Genomic DNA, 18663 nt, shown 5'->3' with positions numbered 1-18663 from the left:
TAATCTCACATCTTATCAAATCTTTCACATTTAATTAATTTTCTTTTTTTTTTTACTTATAAAATTTTAAAATTATTTCACATCCTAATTCCATGATAAGCTTCCCAAATATTTGGGTGAAATTAATATTTAAAGTAAGAAAAAATAATGACTTTTTTTTTACTTAATTTGAAGATTAAAGTAACTTAATTAGCTAGAAAAAATCACACACAATGCAACTAATATCTTTTTTTTAGTGAAGGAGTTTTGGAATGGGCATGAGGACAAAATTTTGATACAATGAAATAATTATTGTCGGTGTTATTCTACAATTGAAATTAATATTTTACTTCACTAATTGCTCTCAATTTAAGTTACCGCAAGAAAACATGTCAATTTCAATTGAAAAACAACTCAACTAGACTATTCTATGTAAATTTTCTAGTATTAATTAATTTATCAGTTCCCACTTTCAAAGACATGCAAGGAATTTGGACTTAATCGTACGTGTACATGATTTGTGATGAATATATACTAGGTTGTCAAAAAATTATATGCTCGTTATAATTGAACCATCGCTGTAAAAGAGTACTGTGTCGGTGAACACAGTAGCTGTTATAGGTAGTCCATGTCTCTTTTTTTTTGTAGCTTCCCACACCCAATTAATCATAGCATCCAGAAAAAAAATTGATTGTAAAGTTAGCTAATTTCAGTTTATGTTCTGTTACTCTATTTCCTTCACGCAACACAAGATTTCTCCACATTGTTATGTGCGCTCCGATTTTTTTGTTGTCCTAGATTATGTGCGTCTTCTGCTGCATAAATAATAAGATATCATGGTCTACACCCTAGCTGAAAGTTAAGAACTAATTAATTATAGAAGAATATTTTGGGGATAAATGTGTATGCCTAAGATGCATTTATCGTATTATTAATTTATTAAAAAAATATTCTTTATTTTATTATCATATTTATTATTTTATTAAATTATTGATTTAATAAGTCATTGATTAAAATTAAAAATTTGTTATCTCTAATTGATTTAATAAGTCATTGATTAAAATTAAAAATTTGTTATTATGATAGAGATTGTGATAATAAGAAATAAGTCTTTTATAATTTTAATCTAAATTATTTTTTATTATAAGATTATTGGGAATAGAACATCAATAATTTGGATAGATTAATATATGCATAATGATCTTTATTATATAAAGATTAATATATCTTATTTATTAAACTGAATATATAAATGATATATATGTGAATGTTATCATTGAGCTGACTCAGATGAGAATTCCTAATGGTTAATATTACCTTAATATGTCAACAAGGCGTTCTTAAAAGAAATATAATATTCCTTTGACATGAGATTACATAGTAATTAATAAGTTATTTGTTATATTTTATTGTTATATTTTAATTTTGGACACGTGATGCCTTAAGAGACTAGCTGAATGAATATTAGATATAATTAAATATTTGTAGAATTAATGATTAATTAAGAAAGAATATATCAATCATAGATAATGAGTTTGAGCTCTATGATAGAATTAAGATGTTAGTCACGAAAATAAAAGCAAAAAATAATTTCTTAACTCATTCATTGATTAAATACGTGTTAACTTATTAGACTTTGAAAATAATATTATAATCTAAAGTTAACATTGAGTTATAAATGATAGAAGTAAAGATGCATTATTTTTTTATTGGTTTTTGTAGGTAAAAGATGTTAGCGGGGACCTGAGGCTAGAAGTCTATCTTGATTAGTAAATTAATTTACTATCGATTTAGTATTGAACCTACAAGATCATACACAATCAAGTGTTCTAATTTTTGCAAAAGAAAATAATTTATTTGATAATTAGATTAGAAAATTTAATTTATTCAAATAAATATTTTAGTGGAATATTATTATATTCTTTATTAACACAAAAAATATAATTAACATAAACAAAAAGTTATTTTATAATCGTGAATGTCCACAAAAAAGAATAAGATTATATGACTATATATCAAGATCAGATCATATCATGTGATTATTCATGATAATTAGTCATGTGGTTATTTGGAAATGATTTTTATCTTATATTAGAAACTCTTAAGATAAAAATATGTGAGACAGTTTTTATTTTCAAATATAAAAATAAAGAGATATAAAATTATTTTAAATAAAATTTCTTCTTTTTATGTCAAAATTCATATCTCTTACAACATTATAAATAAAATCATACACTTGAGAGTAAAGCAAAGTGTATTAGACACAACCTATCTCATATCTCAAACTTAGTCTTCGATCTAGAAGTGAAAGAGGGTTTAATGTTTAGACTTTCACTCATAAAGAGCTCATATATTAGTCTCAATTTGAATATACACAGAAGTACATAAATTTATTTATTTTTATTTATTGTTATTGTTTATTTTGACGGTAAAATAAATCCTAATTTTTCACTGGGAGAACACTTTTTATGTATTAGAACCTTTTACTTCTAGTTCGTGACTAATTTTTCTTCACAAAAGGATGGTTTCGCTGTTATTTCAAATTTTCCATGATTAAAATGATGCTCGTGGAAAAGTGATTCTCGCCAAATACGTTTTAAAACAGAACAGACAAGAAAGTTCAGAGTCAGGCCTGGTTCATGATATTAATTGAATTGTTGTCATTTTATTGAAAAGTATAATTTTTGCTCTGCTTATTTTTGTATTGCATGTATAGGCTGGAGTTGTGTTTCACTTTGAAAGCTATTGCTAGCTGCTGCTGTTTTCCCTGTGTTCGCAGCTTTGCCTGTTTTGTAACTTTTTTATCGAAACCTGCTTATGCACATCTTGTGCTATAAGTGATGTTGATAAGATTTCTGATGGCATTTAAAACAAAAAGGCCAAAAAAATATTTTAATTTGATTTTTTATCTTTTAGAATGTTCATTTTAATTCTTTATTTAAAAATAAATAAATCAAAATGATCCTTTCATCTCTTTTGAAGTAACACCTTTAATGATTTTAAAATTAACAACTAGAAACTGTCATGTATCATTTTTTCCTTCATCTTTCTCCTCTTCTTCTCCCTTCTCCCTTCTCCTTCCTCTTCCTGGTTCTTCACTAGACAACACAGATTATGAGGACGACCTTCCAGATTTCATATCTGAATCAGATCTAGATCACGAGGACGAAATTGAGAATCATACACTGGAGCATTGCAACAAATAAGGGGTTGCCGACGAGGACGAACTTGAAGACAATGCGCTGAAGCATTGCAATGGAGAAGGGTCTATCAACGACAAGGACGGAGTTGAAGACGGTGTGCTTAGATCCAATGCACAGAAACTTATGGAACCTCTGTAGGCGGTGAGGAAGATGAAGAGGGAAAAAGATACTTTTTGGGACGTTTTTAGTTATTAATTTTTAAAAATTATTAGCCATGTTAGTTCAAAATAGATAAAAGGATTTTTTTTTTAACATAAAAGATCAAAATCAACTTTTTTAAAAGATAAAACATCAAATTAAAACAAAAAAATAAGTTAAAATATTATATAGATCACTTTGAGAGGAAAAAAAAGCATGTTCTGCATCCTAAAGATGTTAATCTAACTATTTTACTCAAAGCACGAGTGTAAATATAGTTAAGATGTATCAACAGAACAGAATTAACCTTCAAGCGAAAAAATAACTCAGAAAACAACATTGAATATTTTAATACTACTATGAAAGTTGAAAAGTATAACATTGCCAATAAACTCGAGGGAAGATTCAAGGTTAGGAATAAGTACCGTCAGATGCACATGTACTTCAAAATTGGCCATGTATCCTTAAGGTACTCATACTGGATACTGCTATACAATATAAGTGATTCCGTACCAGAATTCAGGTGTTTTATGTTCTAACCTCATATTTTCGTTGGATAGAAATTAAATTATTTTGACTACTTCAATTATAATATTTTTTATTTAAATCTGGCTATGATAATGCTTTTCAGCAAATTTAAAGAGTAATAATTGATAATAATATATGCATGAAGCTGATTACATATATTTAATTGAATTCACTATAGAATACACTGTGACTCTATGAGCCAAAACATAATCCAAGTTGCTAACAGAAAGTGACTTTTCTGTCAAGAGGGAAGACCCTCCTTCTGCACACGTGTGAGGAATAAGAGAGAACGGGAAGGCCCCATTGAGTGGTGAGAGCTATAGCAGGATACTTGTTTTCCATGTTCATCATTTGGTTGACAACCTCATTGTACAGTCTTACAATTCTGCTCGACAACACCACAACTCCTAAGGAAAGTTTCCTAGACCGTGACAACCTTAGGCCACGTAATCTTCCATTCAAAGACTTCACCCAACAGCTTCTTCCATCCCTCATCATCTTTTGACTCGAACTTGTTAGCTTCTCATAGCCACATCTCATGCGTTTGGTTGCCAAATATTGAAAATTCATCTTTAGCATTATTGTGGCCAAAATCAACAAGAACAGATAAGAGATAAGAGTTATTAGTGTATGGGGAATATATGTATGTGAACCTAAAGCTCCTTCAATTGAAACATACACAGAGAGTGATGATGATGGCATGATCAACTATAGCTAGATTAGATACCTTATATAACACATGGATGTGCCTTCAAACTTCAACACACTTATTCTTCCTTGAGGCAGATAGAGACAATGTTACCTCATTTTAAATCTTTTTAACACGTGACTACAAAAACGTTGCCACTTCAGAGGTCTGTTAAGTTGTTCAGTTAAATATATGTGGCCAGTAATCCAAATTAGTTGGTGGTTGGAGGAATATTTGGTGCATGTGCAATGATTGATATGCACGTTAAAAATATAAGCTAAAGCTAATCATTTGCTTAACTGTGGAATGTATGTGGCTGTGATATTTAGTTGCTAACAGATAGTTAATCATTTCTAACTTTGTTTAATGATTTTTCACAAAATCAAGCCTGTTAACTGTTCCTCCAATTTGTCCTTTTATAGCATAAGAATATATAATAGTATGCACTACGTGTTTAGTCCAAGTTTCAAATCTTGTTCTTTGACAAACTTAACCAGCCTTTTACTTCTTAATTATTTCTTTTACAAAATTTTAGAATGGTTAAGCTGTAGCCTGGCACCATACTGTGAACGTGGCTATTAATTTTTAGACTTGCAAACAGCATATTATTTTAAGACCTTCATTTGATCACACTTTTTGTTAATTAATTAAAATTTATTAAAAAAAATATAAAATTTTCTGAATTTCACTTCATACTTAATGAGAATGAGTATCACTCCTAATTTCATACTTTTAATAAATTTTAACAAATAATAAAGATTATGTAACAAAAATTATATTAGAGAATGTATTGGTATTTGGTAGTAATACTTTTTTAGATGGGCCGTACTTTAATTTAGTCCATGACCTGCTTCAAGTCTATGAGTGTGTTTGCGCTCAAGTCAGACTCAATGCAACTAGCATTTCGGGTAAAGCTTTCCTCACATTGCTTTTGGCATTTTTATAATTTTTTATTGATCCATCACAAACTGGTTTTTACCAGTTTTGACCAATTTTCTAGTTTTTTAAACAGTTTTTTTTTTCTGAAAATTAATTAAGCAATTTATTTAAATAAAAGACTGGACCAATTCACCAACTTTTTAGATGGACACTACTCGTGAGGATGTTTTCGGTTTACCATGGTTGAAGATATATAGGTTGTTGTTTTCTTTACCTTCAAGATGCTTTATGTATTCTTTTTTGACTATCGAAATGACTAATCCAAATTGATTACAAATTTTGATTTTCAGGATGGAGGAATCAACTTGAAAAGTGCAGGAAGCCAAACTTGGAAACCAAAATAGAATTTGCCAACTTTTAGTCTTGGATCTTTGGCCCAAATACCTCAGCGTTAGTACGAACATGACAAAAGGGCTATTCATAAATCATAAATCATAACCCATATAGCCCATAGGCCAGCAACCTAATTATCACCTAACTCGTTTTGAACACGCTGATTGGCCTTTCAAAATTATTTATTCCCACCAAACCCATGTGTAAAGCTACGAACATTAGGCTTATAGTGTATATATGCTATTCTCCTGCATAGTATATTTGAAACTTTCCTATGACTGTGGCGTAAATTTGTGTGCTATATATGCGATGGGTCTACATCTACTAGTAGATTTATGATAAAGAGGAAATAATTGTTTCATGGAAATTGGATCCCATAACACTGGCAAATAATTTCCATTTGTTTTATCCCACGATCCAACTTCACAAGTATATGCCCAGATCTAATAATCTATATAATCAAAGCCATAGAAGCATGGAACTGGCAAGTGTCAACTGTGTATGTGACTGCAACCCAATCATATAACAATAGCGAAATTATATATTGGATACTTTATCTTATTTTTAAGATTTTGATTTAGTATCTTATCTTTTGAAGAAAAAAAAAACAATTTACTATTCTATATTTTAGATTTGAGTCACTTTTATCCTTTCATAGTTTAGTTTAGAATCAATTTACAATTAATGTTTTTAATAATTTTAACATAATAGATGTCAAAAACTACCAGAAAACAATACTTAATCTGAACGTGTTTTCACATGGGTAATAATATGATGATAATTTTTAATCTTAAAAATTATATAAAAAAATCTCCATATTTCCATGCTCAATTTCTCTCATTTTGTTCCATAGGTACATATTTGATTCAGTTTTATTTTGAAAAAATAAATCAATCTTTTGGAAAGACTTTGAGAAAAAAAAAATATTTCTTCCCATAATCAAATTTCCAAACATGTAATAAATTTTCATCACAATTGAAAAACATTCACCATAGATAGATTCTGGAAAAGAACATCCACAAGTAACTTGCAGCACCAAAATCACACAAGTTTTTGTTTCATTAACTTTTCTTTATCATTTGTTAAAAAAATGTGAGAATTCAAACCCACAAAATCTTTCTTTTCCTTTTACTATTCTTTTAACTATCAAATCAACCTTATATATCTTATAGTTTCATTATCTTGTTTTGTTTGTTTTGCTTATCTGCAATTGCTTGCACGTTATTTCATGTTAGTCTGACAGAGGCATTTTTAGCCGTTAATGACTATTTATTAATTGGCCTTCGATCAGGATCAACTAGGTCTAGAATCTGATCTGAAATAAATTGCATGTTCCGTTTGCTTGTCATTTATGTTACCGTTGGCAACATAATGCGAAAGCCGTTGACATTTCTTAACACTTCTTAACATTAATTTAAGCAATAATAAAACCCAACTTTATAACATACTACTGTGCTAATTAATTAGGAAGACACATAAGAGCAAGCCGAAAAGAAAAAAGGAAAAGAAAATCTTGCGCAAATTAATTGTGTGGTTGTGCTTGTTTCTTTCCTTATGCAACTTTTTTCCCTAGCGCTGATTTTCTTCTAGTAGAAGAAATAATGCATGCTTCATATCTATTTTATTTACTGCTATTGTCAACTTAGTGCTGAGTTCATGAGCTGTACACAATAAATATTGGCAAATTTTTGTGAATTTTTATCCCATGGGTGCGTCAGGATTTAGAATGCGGAGATGGTTTTTCAAACGAGATGCTTCAATTCGTCAGCCTTACTTATAAACAAATCTAAACAATATTATTGACCCATCAGATTGATATATCCTATATAGAACTCACTTTGAAGAAATTTTATATGTTGAAAGAGATTAATCTTTTAAATTGATATTAATATCTCAAGAAATTAGTCTTTATTAATTCTAGACTAGAAAAGTCAATATTTCACAGGTACAAAGTTACAAGAATTATGATTAAAAAAAAAGTGTACGATTTCTAAAATGTTTTTTTTACACGTACTATCAAATAATAATTTAAATCTTTTAAAAATAGGTCTATCTAGTAATTTAGATACATGGTGTCTATCTAATGATTTGTCTGCTCCACAAAGTAGGTCGTGTTATTATTAATAATAATATCAATATTCTATAATAAAATCAGGTTGCTGAAAATTTATTTGGCTATGACAGAAAAGCTTTATTTGCAGATGTAGTAGTAGTATACTTTGAGTAAATTACTTCTAGTATTCTATAATGAAATCAGGTCGTTGAAAATTTATTTGCCTATGACGGAAAAGCTTTATTTGGTGATGTACATTATAATTATGGAAAGTAAGTAAATAGGACCACAAAGAATTCGAACATTTTACCATATTCATAAATAAAATAGTGACAGTAGCAACCACCAAACACAGACCAACCCGTGAGTCTTGAATTCTGAATCAAACATAGGGGAAGAAGCCACTTACACTTACTGAAAAGTAGTGATGATAATAATGGTACTATTTAAAATTATGGCACTTAATTAGTTCTCACCCATACTGAAAAAGAAAAGTATGTATGGACATATGGGTGTTGCTTCTGAGTTCTCACCATTTGGTGGCAAATATGGAACCAGAAACTTGGGAAAAGTAGAAAATCAAGCAACTTTCAATGCTTTTGAACTTTTTGTTCTTTGGTCCATACTGTTAATTTAAATTTTGAACCAAGAAGCCTTACGCTTAGCATAAGAATAATATACCACTAACGTTATACGTATAAATAATATCGACTATCAAATAACAAATCAAGTACCTATATATAGACATTACCTATTTTATGAAAGCAGAGAAGGCCTCGCAATATTTCAAGGTTCTTCGTATATATGAATAACAAAAATATATCGTTACAAGTTATCGTTTCCAGGGAACATGGCCTGTTAACTGTTGAAGACATATCTTGTTTTTCTTACATGGTTTAAAAGGAAGAGAAGAGACAGAGGTAGCGTTCTGAGAATAACAATATATGCTGTAAATATATTTCCTTGTTCCAATTTCCAATTTGCCTTTGTAATAATTAAGTAGAAATAAAGAATTACAAATAGTAAGTAACTGATGAACAATGAAATAAAAAGTGATAAATAACTAAATATCATGAGTTTTTTTTTTTTTCCTGAATTAATTGGCATGAGTATGAGTGGTGGTCCTAGCTAGCATAAACAAGAGGAGGAAGAGACAATTTTGCGGTTATGGGCACTGAGAAGGCGTGAAAAGCTTCTCCTCCGGTAATAGAAGCCGCATTTGATTCTGATTTTGGAAAAAACCAACCTTCTGAGTTTCATAGCAGATCCTAGCCGCAGCAACAGAACCTTCTTTACACGAACCAAAGACCCTTTCACTCTCTCTTTGAGGCTCTTCTTTCTACAGAACCGATAGCTTCTCAGGAACAATTGCCTCTTCTCCATCATAGTGTGACTGTGTTCAGACTCAGGCCCAAAAGACTCACTCCTAAATAACGGATTCATGATAAGGCTACCCTTTTGATTATTACGAATCAAAAGTTGCTTCTGAAAAGACAGATAGAACAAAATAAGAATTGTAACATTTAAATAGGAGAAGAAAGAAAGGGTTTCGTATGTGACATAACATAGAAAGAAAGGGGGTCTGAACTCCGAAGTGTAGAAATTCGACGCACCTTATTGTTGTTGCTTGCTAAGCGAGCCAACCACGCCGCAATAGCTGAAGACAAGTCCTTTTCTTTGATGTTGTGAAAGAGTAAGCACTTTAACAAGTGGATCCTTCCATAGGTTCTTGTCTTTTTAGATGAACGGTCACGTGCATTTTGTTACTGCACTGATACTGTGATACTTAAGTTTGTTTCATTTAGTATGCTAAATTAATTAATCGTATACAAAATATTCATAATATATATTTGGAAATTATAACTATTTACTGTCAGTCTAAGTCTGATGGCACTTTGAAAAAATAAGAAAAATTAATTTTATAATTTTAATCGTATAATAATTAAAATTTGATAAAATATTATATTTCAATAAGTTTTCTTAAGAAAAGTATAATATTGCTATTAATTTTATAGTATATAAAAAATTCAAGAGATAAAAATGATTATAAAATAACTAAAATTAATAAAATATAATTTTTAGATAAGATTTTTTTTAAAAAAAGATAAAGTTATTATTAATTTTATAATTTAGAAAAGTCAAGAGATAAGAATGGATTGTACAGTAACTAAAATTTGATAGAATATAATATTTAAATAAGATTTCTTAAAAAATTATTATTTATTTATTTAATAATATATATTTTAAAAGTTATATATTAAAAATGATTTTTGATTGGTTGGAACTTATTTAAAAGTTATATTTCAAAGATTTCTTTAGTTAATTGTTTTTTTATGGATCTGGAACGGCAACGTAGAAGGTGAATAAAAGTATAAAAAATATAGGTGAAGAAAAGTAAAAAAAAATAAAATCTGTGAACATTTAATTTAAAGTTTAGAAAAAAAAAGAAAAAAAAGCCAGGGGCCGAGGCTGTGGTACTTAAGTTTGTTCTTTCTTTCTTTATTTTATTTAGTATGCTCTGCTGCCTGTGCATAAGGGATTCATTGTTAAGTCAGAGCCATCCTTATCCTATGATTGTCCAATGAGGGAAGGAATATAAGTTGAATTTGGATCCTTGCTTATCGTTAAATAGTAACAAAATACAATTGTGTACTCAATTTTTATTAAATTAAAGACGATTAAAGGTAAAACTATACAATTTTATATTTAATAAGAGAGAAAAAGATGTTATTAGTAAAAAGAATTACACAATTATCTAATCACAACCTAATATATATGATGAGTTGTTGACTTTTAAAATAATTCATACAGTAATTTATAATTAGATAATAATACCAAATTGTTTTATACCGCGTATATAGACATTAGACGTATTCGATAATTGTTACGTTTGTTTTAAACTTAACCATATCATGAAATTTCCCATCAGAGGGAGAAAAAAGCTTTGGTAATGTTGGTCACGGTCTAAAGCGTATCTCTTGGCGTGTAACAATAAATGCAAGAAAGGCTACTAATCTTTGCACACAAGTGACAACAGCGGTACACAGTACCTAACGGAACCCGAATAAATGGCTATATAATAAAACTTTTGATAACATGATGATCTCTACGTTACGATACAGGAGTAATAACATTAATAATAATAATTGGCTTTATGAATTGGAAATATGAGCAATTAGTAGCACAAGAAATTGGATTAAGGTAACCTTGTTTTTTGCATACTTGTTCAAAGAATTAGATAAACAATCGAGTTTCGTTGCCAATCAAAGAGAGGGTGATGAGTTTTGTCCTTGTGACACCCATACGTATTTATTAAATATTATATATGACAATTTGTAATTAATTAAAGAGATTTTATTTAATAAATATAAAAGATTTCACGTGAATAAAAAAGTTCACATTTGTATTAATTATCAAATTAAAAACTTATCAAAATATCAAAACATATTTAATCCAAAGTAAAATCATCCAATTTTTTTAAAAAAAACAAGTTAAGAAATAAAATAACATGTTCATAACATTATATAAATAATATAGAAATACGTATACTAATGTTACATCCTATCATAGTTTTATTTTTTAACATCTTCTAACACGAAATTCTTTAAAATCACCTACATAATCATATGTTCTCACGAACACAAGATTTAAGACGATCATAAGATTCAAATATAAACAATACAAGGGAGTGAATTATCACATTTTAAATTTGTTATTATTTGATATGAAATTTCACTTATTTCCTCTTATTTATTATTGAATTGATAAACATGATTATTTCCACCAATACATAAATAAAAGTTGTCAAATTGTGAGAGAATTATAGCAAAAAGATTTAATTTAAATGTTATAGGTGTTTTCATGACCATTAGAAAGTCAAAAATTATTTTCGGGCATCAAAATGGCCATGGGAAATTTTAGCATGGTTATGCAGATGCTAAATTTAGCATAGTACAAAGTTGTATACCATGGAAATCAGCACGGGACAACAACAACATCGTAAATATCGAAGACAGTTGTGTAACCCATCAGCTCACACATGCAAAGTTGCAAACATCCAACAAGAGTGTGCAACTTAAATGACAAGCTTCTGTGCACCTTACCTTAGGCTAGTTAGGCTTAATATGTTTAATATGCTTAGAAAACTAAGCTTGCAGCAGTGCAGATATAATAAATCAACCAATGATGCTCTTGAAGAATACAAATATAATTCTCATGCTTTCTTATCAGCTTCCTTACTAATCAGTATTCTTCATAAAGTTGGTTATGAGCTTTCTGAGAAAGTATGCATATAAACAAGTAATAAGCAGGATTAGCTAGCCAAGTGCTTTCTAATTAACATAGAATGAATAAGTTTAATATCTAAACAATGAGAAATGTTTTGAAATGCTATTTAAAATGGTTATGCAACGGATCGATAAGGCAAGGCACAACGATGGCATCGCAAGAGCTCGTACAATATATATCTAAATTGAACTCAAACTAATATCGATTGAAGATCAAACCCTATGGCATTCTCATGTCCTTGAATCCTGACATTATACAACTACAAATTCATCAACGACTTTCTTGAAAAAATTTCGTACGCGAGATTTACATTCTGCACTTTCTTTCAAATTTAAAAAAGATCGTTTTACTCGGTATACTTTTCTTTTAATTTTTTTGGTCACATCAGTTGATTTTATTTTCAATAGATGTAGTATAAGATGAAGAAACTAACAAATGAATTAGAATTAAGGAAAACGTAGAATTTGAAATCTTAAACCGTTTGGGACTCGTCAACTCCTCCGTTAAAATTTGTCGTCACAGACAATTTACTCAAATTAGTATCAAACACAATAAATATAACCAGATTCCAAAAATAGTGTAAATAACGACAATGGCATTGCTATAAACATTGAAACCGACAAGAACAGGTATCAAAAAGGTGCATGGGAGAAAAAAATCAATTAATTCTAAATCTTTTTTTTTAGTATCTTCCATGGTTGAACTTTGAGGCATGTCAACAAGTTCTGTATCTACAATTTACACACAGGACACACAAAAATTGGAGACAGAGACCAATATCAAGAACTATTTTGCTTGGCAGTGAGGCCGACTAGACGCTTAAGGTAGTTTGCACAAACGTATGTTCCCACATGATCTGCTTAATTCCTTTACCAGGATTTAAGAAACCACAATCATAGTTCGTTCTTTCCAAGCACAGAAGATATGTCTGACGCCCCTCTAATCTCCTCAAGCGATAACATTTTTCCCATCAAACCTAGCTCTGAATATTCCTCATGGTCACCTACCACCAGCTTTATCAGCCGCAGGAACCTCTTCAGGGTAACTGGATACATCCAAGTCAATGAAGGTCAAGTCGTATGGTTCCGAAACAGAATTGGACATATCCACAAGCAAGGAAGAATTCGTTGCATCAGAATTTGAAGCATCAGGAATGGAACCAGAATTTGAAGGAGTGCTACTGGTAGAAGACAAACTTGAGAGCTGTATGTCATCTAACTTGTCTCCAGACATATGTTTATTTCTTACAGAATCCATCTCTGGGCCAATTGGAACAGAAGTTCGTGACCTGTACTTCTTAGTTCCCTCCTCACCTTCGCTGTGATTATAGAGAACATATTCATGATACGTTGGTGCAAACTGCCACAGGTTTAAGTGGTATCAGATTATCAGCAGAGAAAATATAAAGCAAAGAAGAGTCAGAAATTTCAACTAGAACCCAGGATACCAAAAATGCACTGACATGGACCATTTGGAAGCAAAGAAACAGCATTATTTTTTCCAATGATTCGTTTAATGCAAATAAAATTCAGGAAGATGCTATTTTCTTGTTATGGACATGGCTCAGACATTTGGAGAAGGGTTTTGACATTCACTATAATCAATGGTCATCCAACATTAGCGAGGGGTTTGCAAGAAATTGAGAATAGGAAACTATAGTAAATATATGTATTACATATTTATATATCCATCATTTGGTTTAGGTCAGACATAAAGTCTGATACGAAACCAGCTTGAAGGTGTAACTTGTACTTTTCAGTACCACTGGTACTCAATTAATATATATAGTATATTTTTACTGAAAAAAAAAAAAGGCTGATGCAAATGCTATGTTAACACTGTCCATAAACCACAGAGAGAACATACAAAGTGAGACTCACCTGGTGGACTGTATCATGGTAAAAATCATTTAACTTCAAAGCATGCCCAAGGCTAGCTGTCACACCACGGGATCCACCTATATTAGCACTGGAATATTCTTTGTATGGAAATGCGTAAAAGAGGCCTACGGCAGCAACAAGCATCTCAACACAAATGATAAAATTTTGAAGTAAGGCAGCTTCATCAGCATCCTCGATGAATCCTGACTTTGCAGCAAGGAAGAATAACACGCCCTAAGAAATGAATAAGAAAAATGTCACCCTGCTTCAAACTTCAAAAGTGAAAAGAAAAAAACAGCCGAACCAAGCAACACCAAAATAACATAGCCATCTTCAAATTCTAAATAATCCCATAACACCGCAAACTTTGTGCATTCAATAAATACAATATAAGATAAAGCTATTAAACTTGGCAATATATCAAATGAATGTCGTAACACATGCATAGTACATTAGTTTCATTTCTTTTTTTTTTATTACTTTTCTAACTACTATGCCCTTAACAGTGGCCTCAAAAAAGTTAATACCATTAAGTAAAATAAGGAAAATATAAAAACTAGAGAAACAAAGACAACAGGAGGGAAGATGAAAATTATAGGTGACTGATGACTTTCACAAACAAATCAAATCCTAAAATTTAAACTATGTTGGTGTATGAGAAGAAAACTCACACACCAAATCCAACTTCTAGTACATAAACTAGCAAAGATGTTACAAATCCAGTGCATATCCAATGTCTGTTCACTAAAGAAATATCATTTTATATCCTAGGATTTAAGATGCAACATTCTTATTTTCCTTCTTTTAAAGAGACGGAGGCTAAAAAAATTTGCTCCAAACAAATTGCAGCTCATCTCAAGAATAAATAGGGCATCCTCTTTTTACATGACACTCACATCCTTTCTAATGGTCACAAGAATAAAAGATAACAGAAATATAACTTCCACTCTTCATGTACCCAAAAAATGTCACTCTTTATTCTGTTCTTCCTACATTACCTTACAACCAGAAACAACGTACAGTTGAAAATAAAAGAAAATAATAGACCATAAAAATGAATGAGGTATAAAATTACCTGCCAATAAGTCAAGAATACAACAGATTTTATTATAATAAACTTTGGAACTGGATTGAATGGCTGAAGCAGATCCTTGCATGCCACATAAAACAAAGCAAGCACATAGAGTGCCATTGTATACGAGATCGTATAAATGATCGTAAGATACAAGTATGACTGCTTTGGATTGAAATTTCCATCCTTATACTTCCCCTTTACATAAAGTATAAGTGTAACAACAACTAAAATGGGCTTCAAAATCACAAACTGCAGACATCCTTGCTTGCATTTACGTATGAAACGCCTGAAATAGAAGTTCTAGAAATGAGAGAAGAATATAAGTTATGATATAATGTCATGCCACCATGTTAGAAGTCTACTAAAATCCATTGCATCTCCAGGATGTCTAGGTCGTTTTCCAATAATCCATAAAAATAAATCTCCATATTGTGTGGCAAATGTATCATCCTAGTACTTTCAACTAACAAAAAGTTAGGTAATTAAAAAAAACCTCCATAGAGAAAAATCAGGGGATAGTTTTCAAGGAATACATAACTATCTTCAGGCACATCCAAAAATATGAATCAGATACAAACCCACCCATCCAGCGGTATAGGAGGAAAGCAACAAGTCATCAGACAAAATGATGGCTTCAGAACTCGACCACTCAAACTTATTACAACTGCTCCAGGACCACCAACCCATGCCAGACACAGTGACAGAAAATTATAAATGACCCAAGCTTCATAGCTGAAACAGTAGACAAGAGAAATCCATTAAGAAATTGCACCAGTCTAATAAACATAGATCAGCAAAATTCATTATAATTTTTGAACGGACCACAAAAATTAGCAAGTTGAACTTAAATTTCAAAACTAAAATGTTGTAGGCTAGTACACTGAAGAATGTACAAGAGAATAAAACCACACTAAATAGAAAAAACGGGGGAGGGGGTATTGCCTTCCCACTCTTGTGACTGCATATGTAAGCACTGCAGCAGCCTGCAGCAGTGGTGGCAACCACCTATAACACCTCAGTCCCATCAACAATGGAAGAATGTTACTTTTCTTAAGCATTGTTTGGAAATTACTGACGAAAGAAGAAGCCTTATTATACCACTAGCCACCAGGTGAGGTTGGCTACATGAAACACAAACTGTAATTCAGTTCACTTAAAGACCAAATTTTCAGAGGTATTATTTACCATAAGATCCCTCTTAACTTCTCCCAATATTCTCTCCCCCTTTTCACAAGACCAATCTACTCTCCTCACTAGTGCTTCCAGTAGTCTTCTTTGTATGTGTACAAACCACCTTAGCCAGTGTTACACCAATATCTCCTTGTATGTAAACATTTTTTATCATTTCCTTTTTTGTGTGGCCACACATTCATTTTAACATTCTCACTAATGCTACGCTCGCCTTTATTCCTGTTATCCCTTTAAAAACCCAACATTTACCATCAGTACCAGAGAATAGCTGTATGGCAATAAAATAAAGCTTGCCCTTGAGCTTAGTAGGTACTTTGCAATCACAAACAGCCTTTACCCATTTTTCCCATATCTCTTGGAAGTTACTGACCAACAAGGTAAAAATTTAAGTACCCCAATAACATGTTTTCAGATATGCTCCAATGATAAATCAATCTATTTGAAGGATTACACACATTTTTCTATCCAATGAAATTGGATTTTGAACTCTATCTAGAGTAGGGTACCAGATGAGATAGTTCGATATAGCAAAACTCCAAAGGGGTTTCTGAATGGAAAGACGATAACTACTTCTGAGGCTTTGGAAGTCACAATTGGTGTAGAATAACAATATGTAATTCATATATCACGGGTAACAATTAATCACACAAATCAAAACCAAAATATACAACAACAACAAAAAAAAAAAAGAAAAAGAAAAAGGAACTCAGACTAAACATCAGCAACAACCAAATATTGAAAAGACAGATGAACTTACACTTCCCGAATGGAATTAAAATAGATTGAACTCTCGGGTATTACAAGGGACAAGAATGACATTAGTGCATAAACCTGTAAATGAAAATTAAAACAAATAAGAGACACATTTTTTGGGCAAGTGAGAGAGAGAAAAAAATCTAGTAGATGAATTGAAGAAGTGAGTGACTGACCGGGACCATGAAAATAATCCGAACGATGTAACGCTGATAAGTGGGCTCGGTGTAACTGAGAAGGTGCCTGTAAATGTGAAGAACGGCCAAAGCGATAGCTGCAACGGTGCAAATGAAAGCGACGACGTGGAAGAAAAGCGGAACCAGAATCCCCATTCTGGGCAAACTTCTCTTCCCTTCAGAAAACCGTAAACCCTAACCAGAATCGAGATCGAAGAATCAGAAGATCCACGAAATGATCAAAGTTTTAGAAGATGAATGAATGAATGCTTCACTGGCACAGCAATGGGGACTGCTGGCTGGCTTTGCTGCCAAGGAAAAACAAAATTGAAATCTGATAATAACAGCTATTTTACGCTAATAATAATAATATGATTTTTGGGTTTTCAGTTTTTACATACTATTCTTCGCAAACCAACTGGCCCGCCGGCCCAACACGCTCACGCCAAGCGTGCATTACACGCTGTGAGAAACTTCATCAACTAACGTTATTACATTAGACTTAGACTAGACTCTAGTTTAACATATTCTCTAAAAAAAATTAAATAATTATTTTCGTTAACGTTAGTAAGTTTGTCCACGTGACATAATTTGTCATAATAATTTTTTATATCCCTTTTCTTTTCATGTTTTTCCTTCCTTTTCTTTTCCTTTGGGTGTTTTTTTATTTTTATCTCACCTCCATTCATTTGAGTTATTAGCAAATACGTTTTCGAATTAGTAACAGAGAAGATAAATTATTACTAATAAAAGAGGATTGTTTTCTTATCTTGCGTGTCATAATAGAACACAAAACAACATAAGAATGATGCTCTTTCATAGTGGCTATGGAGATTGGCAGAAAAATTAACAAAGGATAAATGATCATGTGTTTAGGTATAACTCAAGTAGTAACAAAGCCAAAAATTATCTTGATATTTTCATCCCTATGAGTCATCACTTCATATCAACCCACGAATGCTACATGAGCAATTATTTTATGACATTTTTGTCTTTACATGTCACATAGGTAAATTTTCCAATGTTAATAGACCTAAGTTAACGGTGACACAATTTTGTTTTATTTTTTACATTTTCAGAAACTAAAATGTTCATTTACTTAAAAAAAAACTAATAGTTGTACTATGAATACTTATCGATTATTAATGGATTACTTATATTTGATTTATTTCATGTGTATAAGGCATTTATCAAGTGAGAGTCTTCGATGTGAAATTAATATATTTTGATCGTTCAATATTATACAATCAGTCTAGATTATTTTAACTAATTTTAAAATAATCATTCATTTTAATTACAATATTGAACTTCATTCACTTACAATCTCAAATCTCATATCATGAAATACATTTATTTATTTATTTCACACACACATAATTTAATCTTTTCATTGAAAAATTAACATAAAATTGCTCTCATTTTCTTAAAACTAGCATGTTT

At 30.9% G+C, this 18663-nt stretch overlaps 1 protein-coding gene across 1 annotated transcript; it reads right to left on the bottom strand.

The window, feature by feature from the left end:
- Nucleotides 1–12776: 12776 nt before the first annotated feature.
- Nucleotides 12777–17571, bottom strand: LOC114400582 (transmembrane protein 184A-like). Its single transcript, XM_028363097.1, has 6 exons — nucleotides 17224–17571; nucleotides 17052–17125; nucleotides 15686–15835; nucleotides 15104–15389; nucleotides 14029–14262; nucleotides 12777–13507 (listed from the first exon to the last, which is right to left on the bottom strand). Exons 1-6 carry the CDS (start codon nucleotides 17377–17379, stop codon nucleotides 13148–13150), a joined length of 1260 nt encoding a protein of 419 aa, XP_028218898.1. The 5' UTR covers nucleotides 17380–17571; the 3' UTR covers nucleotides 12777–13147.
- Between the last annotated feature and the right edge of the window lie 1092 nt (nucleotides 17572–18663).

This window comes from Glycine soja, chromosome 19, assembly GCF_004193775.1.
Source record: "Glycine soja cultivar W05 chromosome 19, ASM419377v2, whole genome shotgun sequence".
Lineage (NCBI taxonomy): Eukaryota > Viridiplantae > Streptophyta > Magnoliopsida > Fabales > Fabaceae > Glycine > Glycine soja.
The sequence above is the reverse complement of the archived record's forward strand: the minus strand, read 5'-3'. Positions and strand labels throughout refer to the sequence as shown.

Coding starts and splice junctions, on each gene's coding strand:
- LOC114400582 (XM_028363097.1), bottom strand. CDS start 17,379: ATGGGGATTCTGGTTCCGCTTTTCTTCCACGTCGTCGCTTTCATTTGC. Junction 15,390..15,685: donor CCTCCTATACCGCTGGATGG/GTGGGTTTGTAT, acceptor CTTCTATTTCAG/GCGTTTCATACGTAAATGCA. Junction 13,508..14,028: donor ACCATGATACAGTCCACCAG/GTGAGTCTCACT, acceptor AACCTGTGGCAG/TTTGCACCAACGTATCATGA.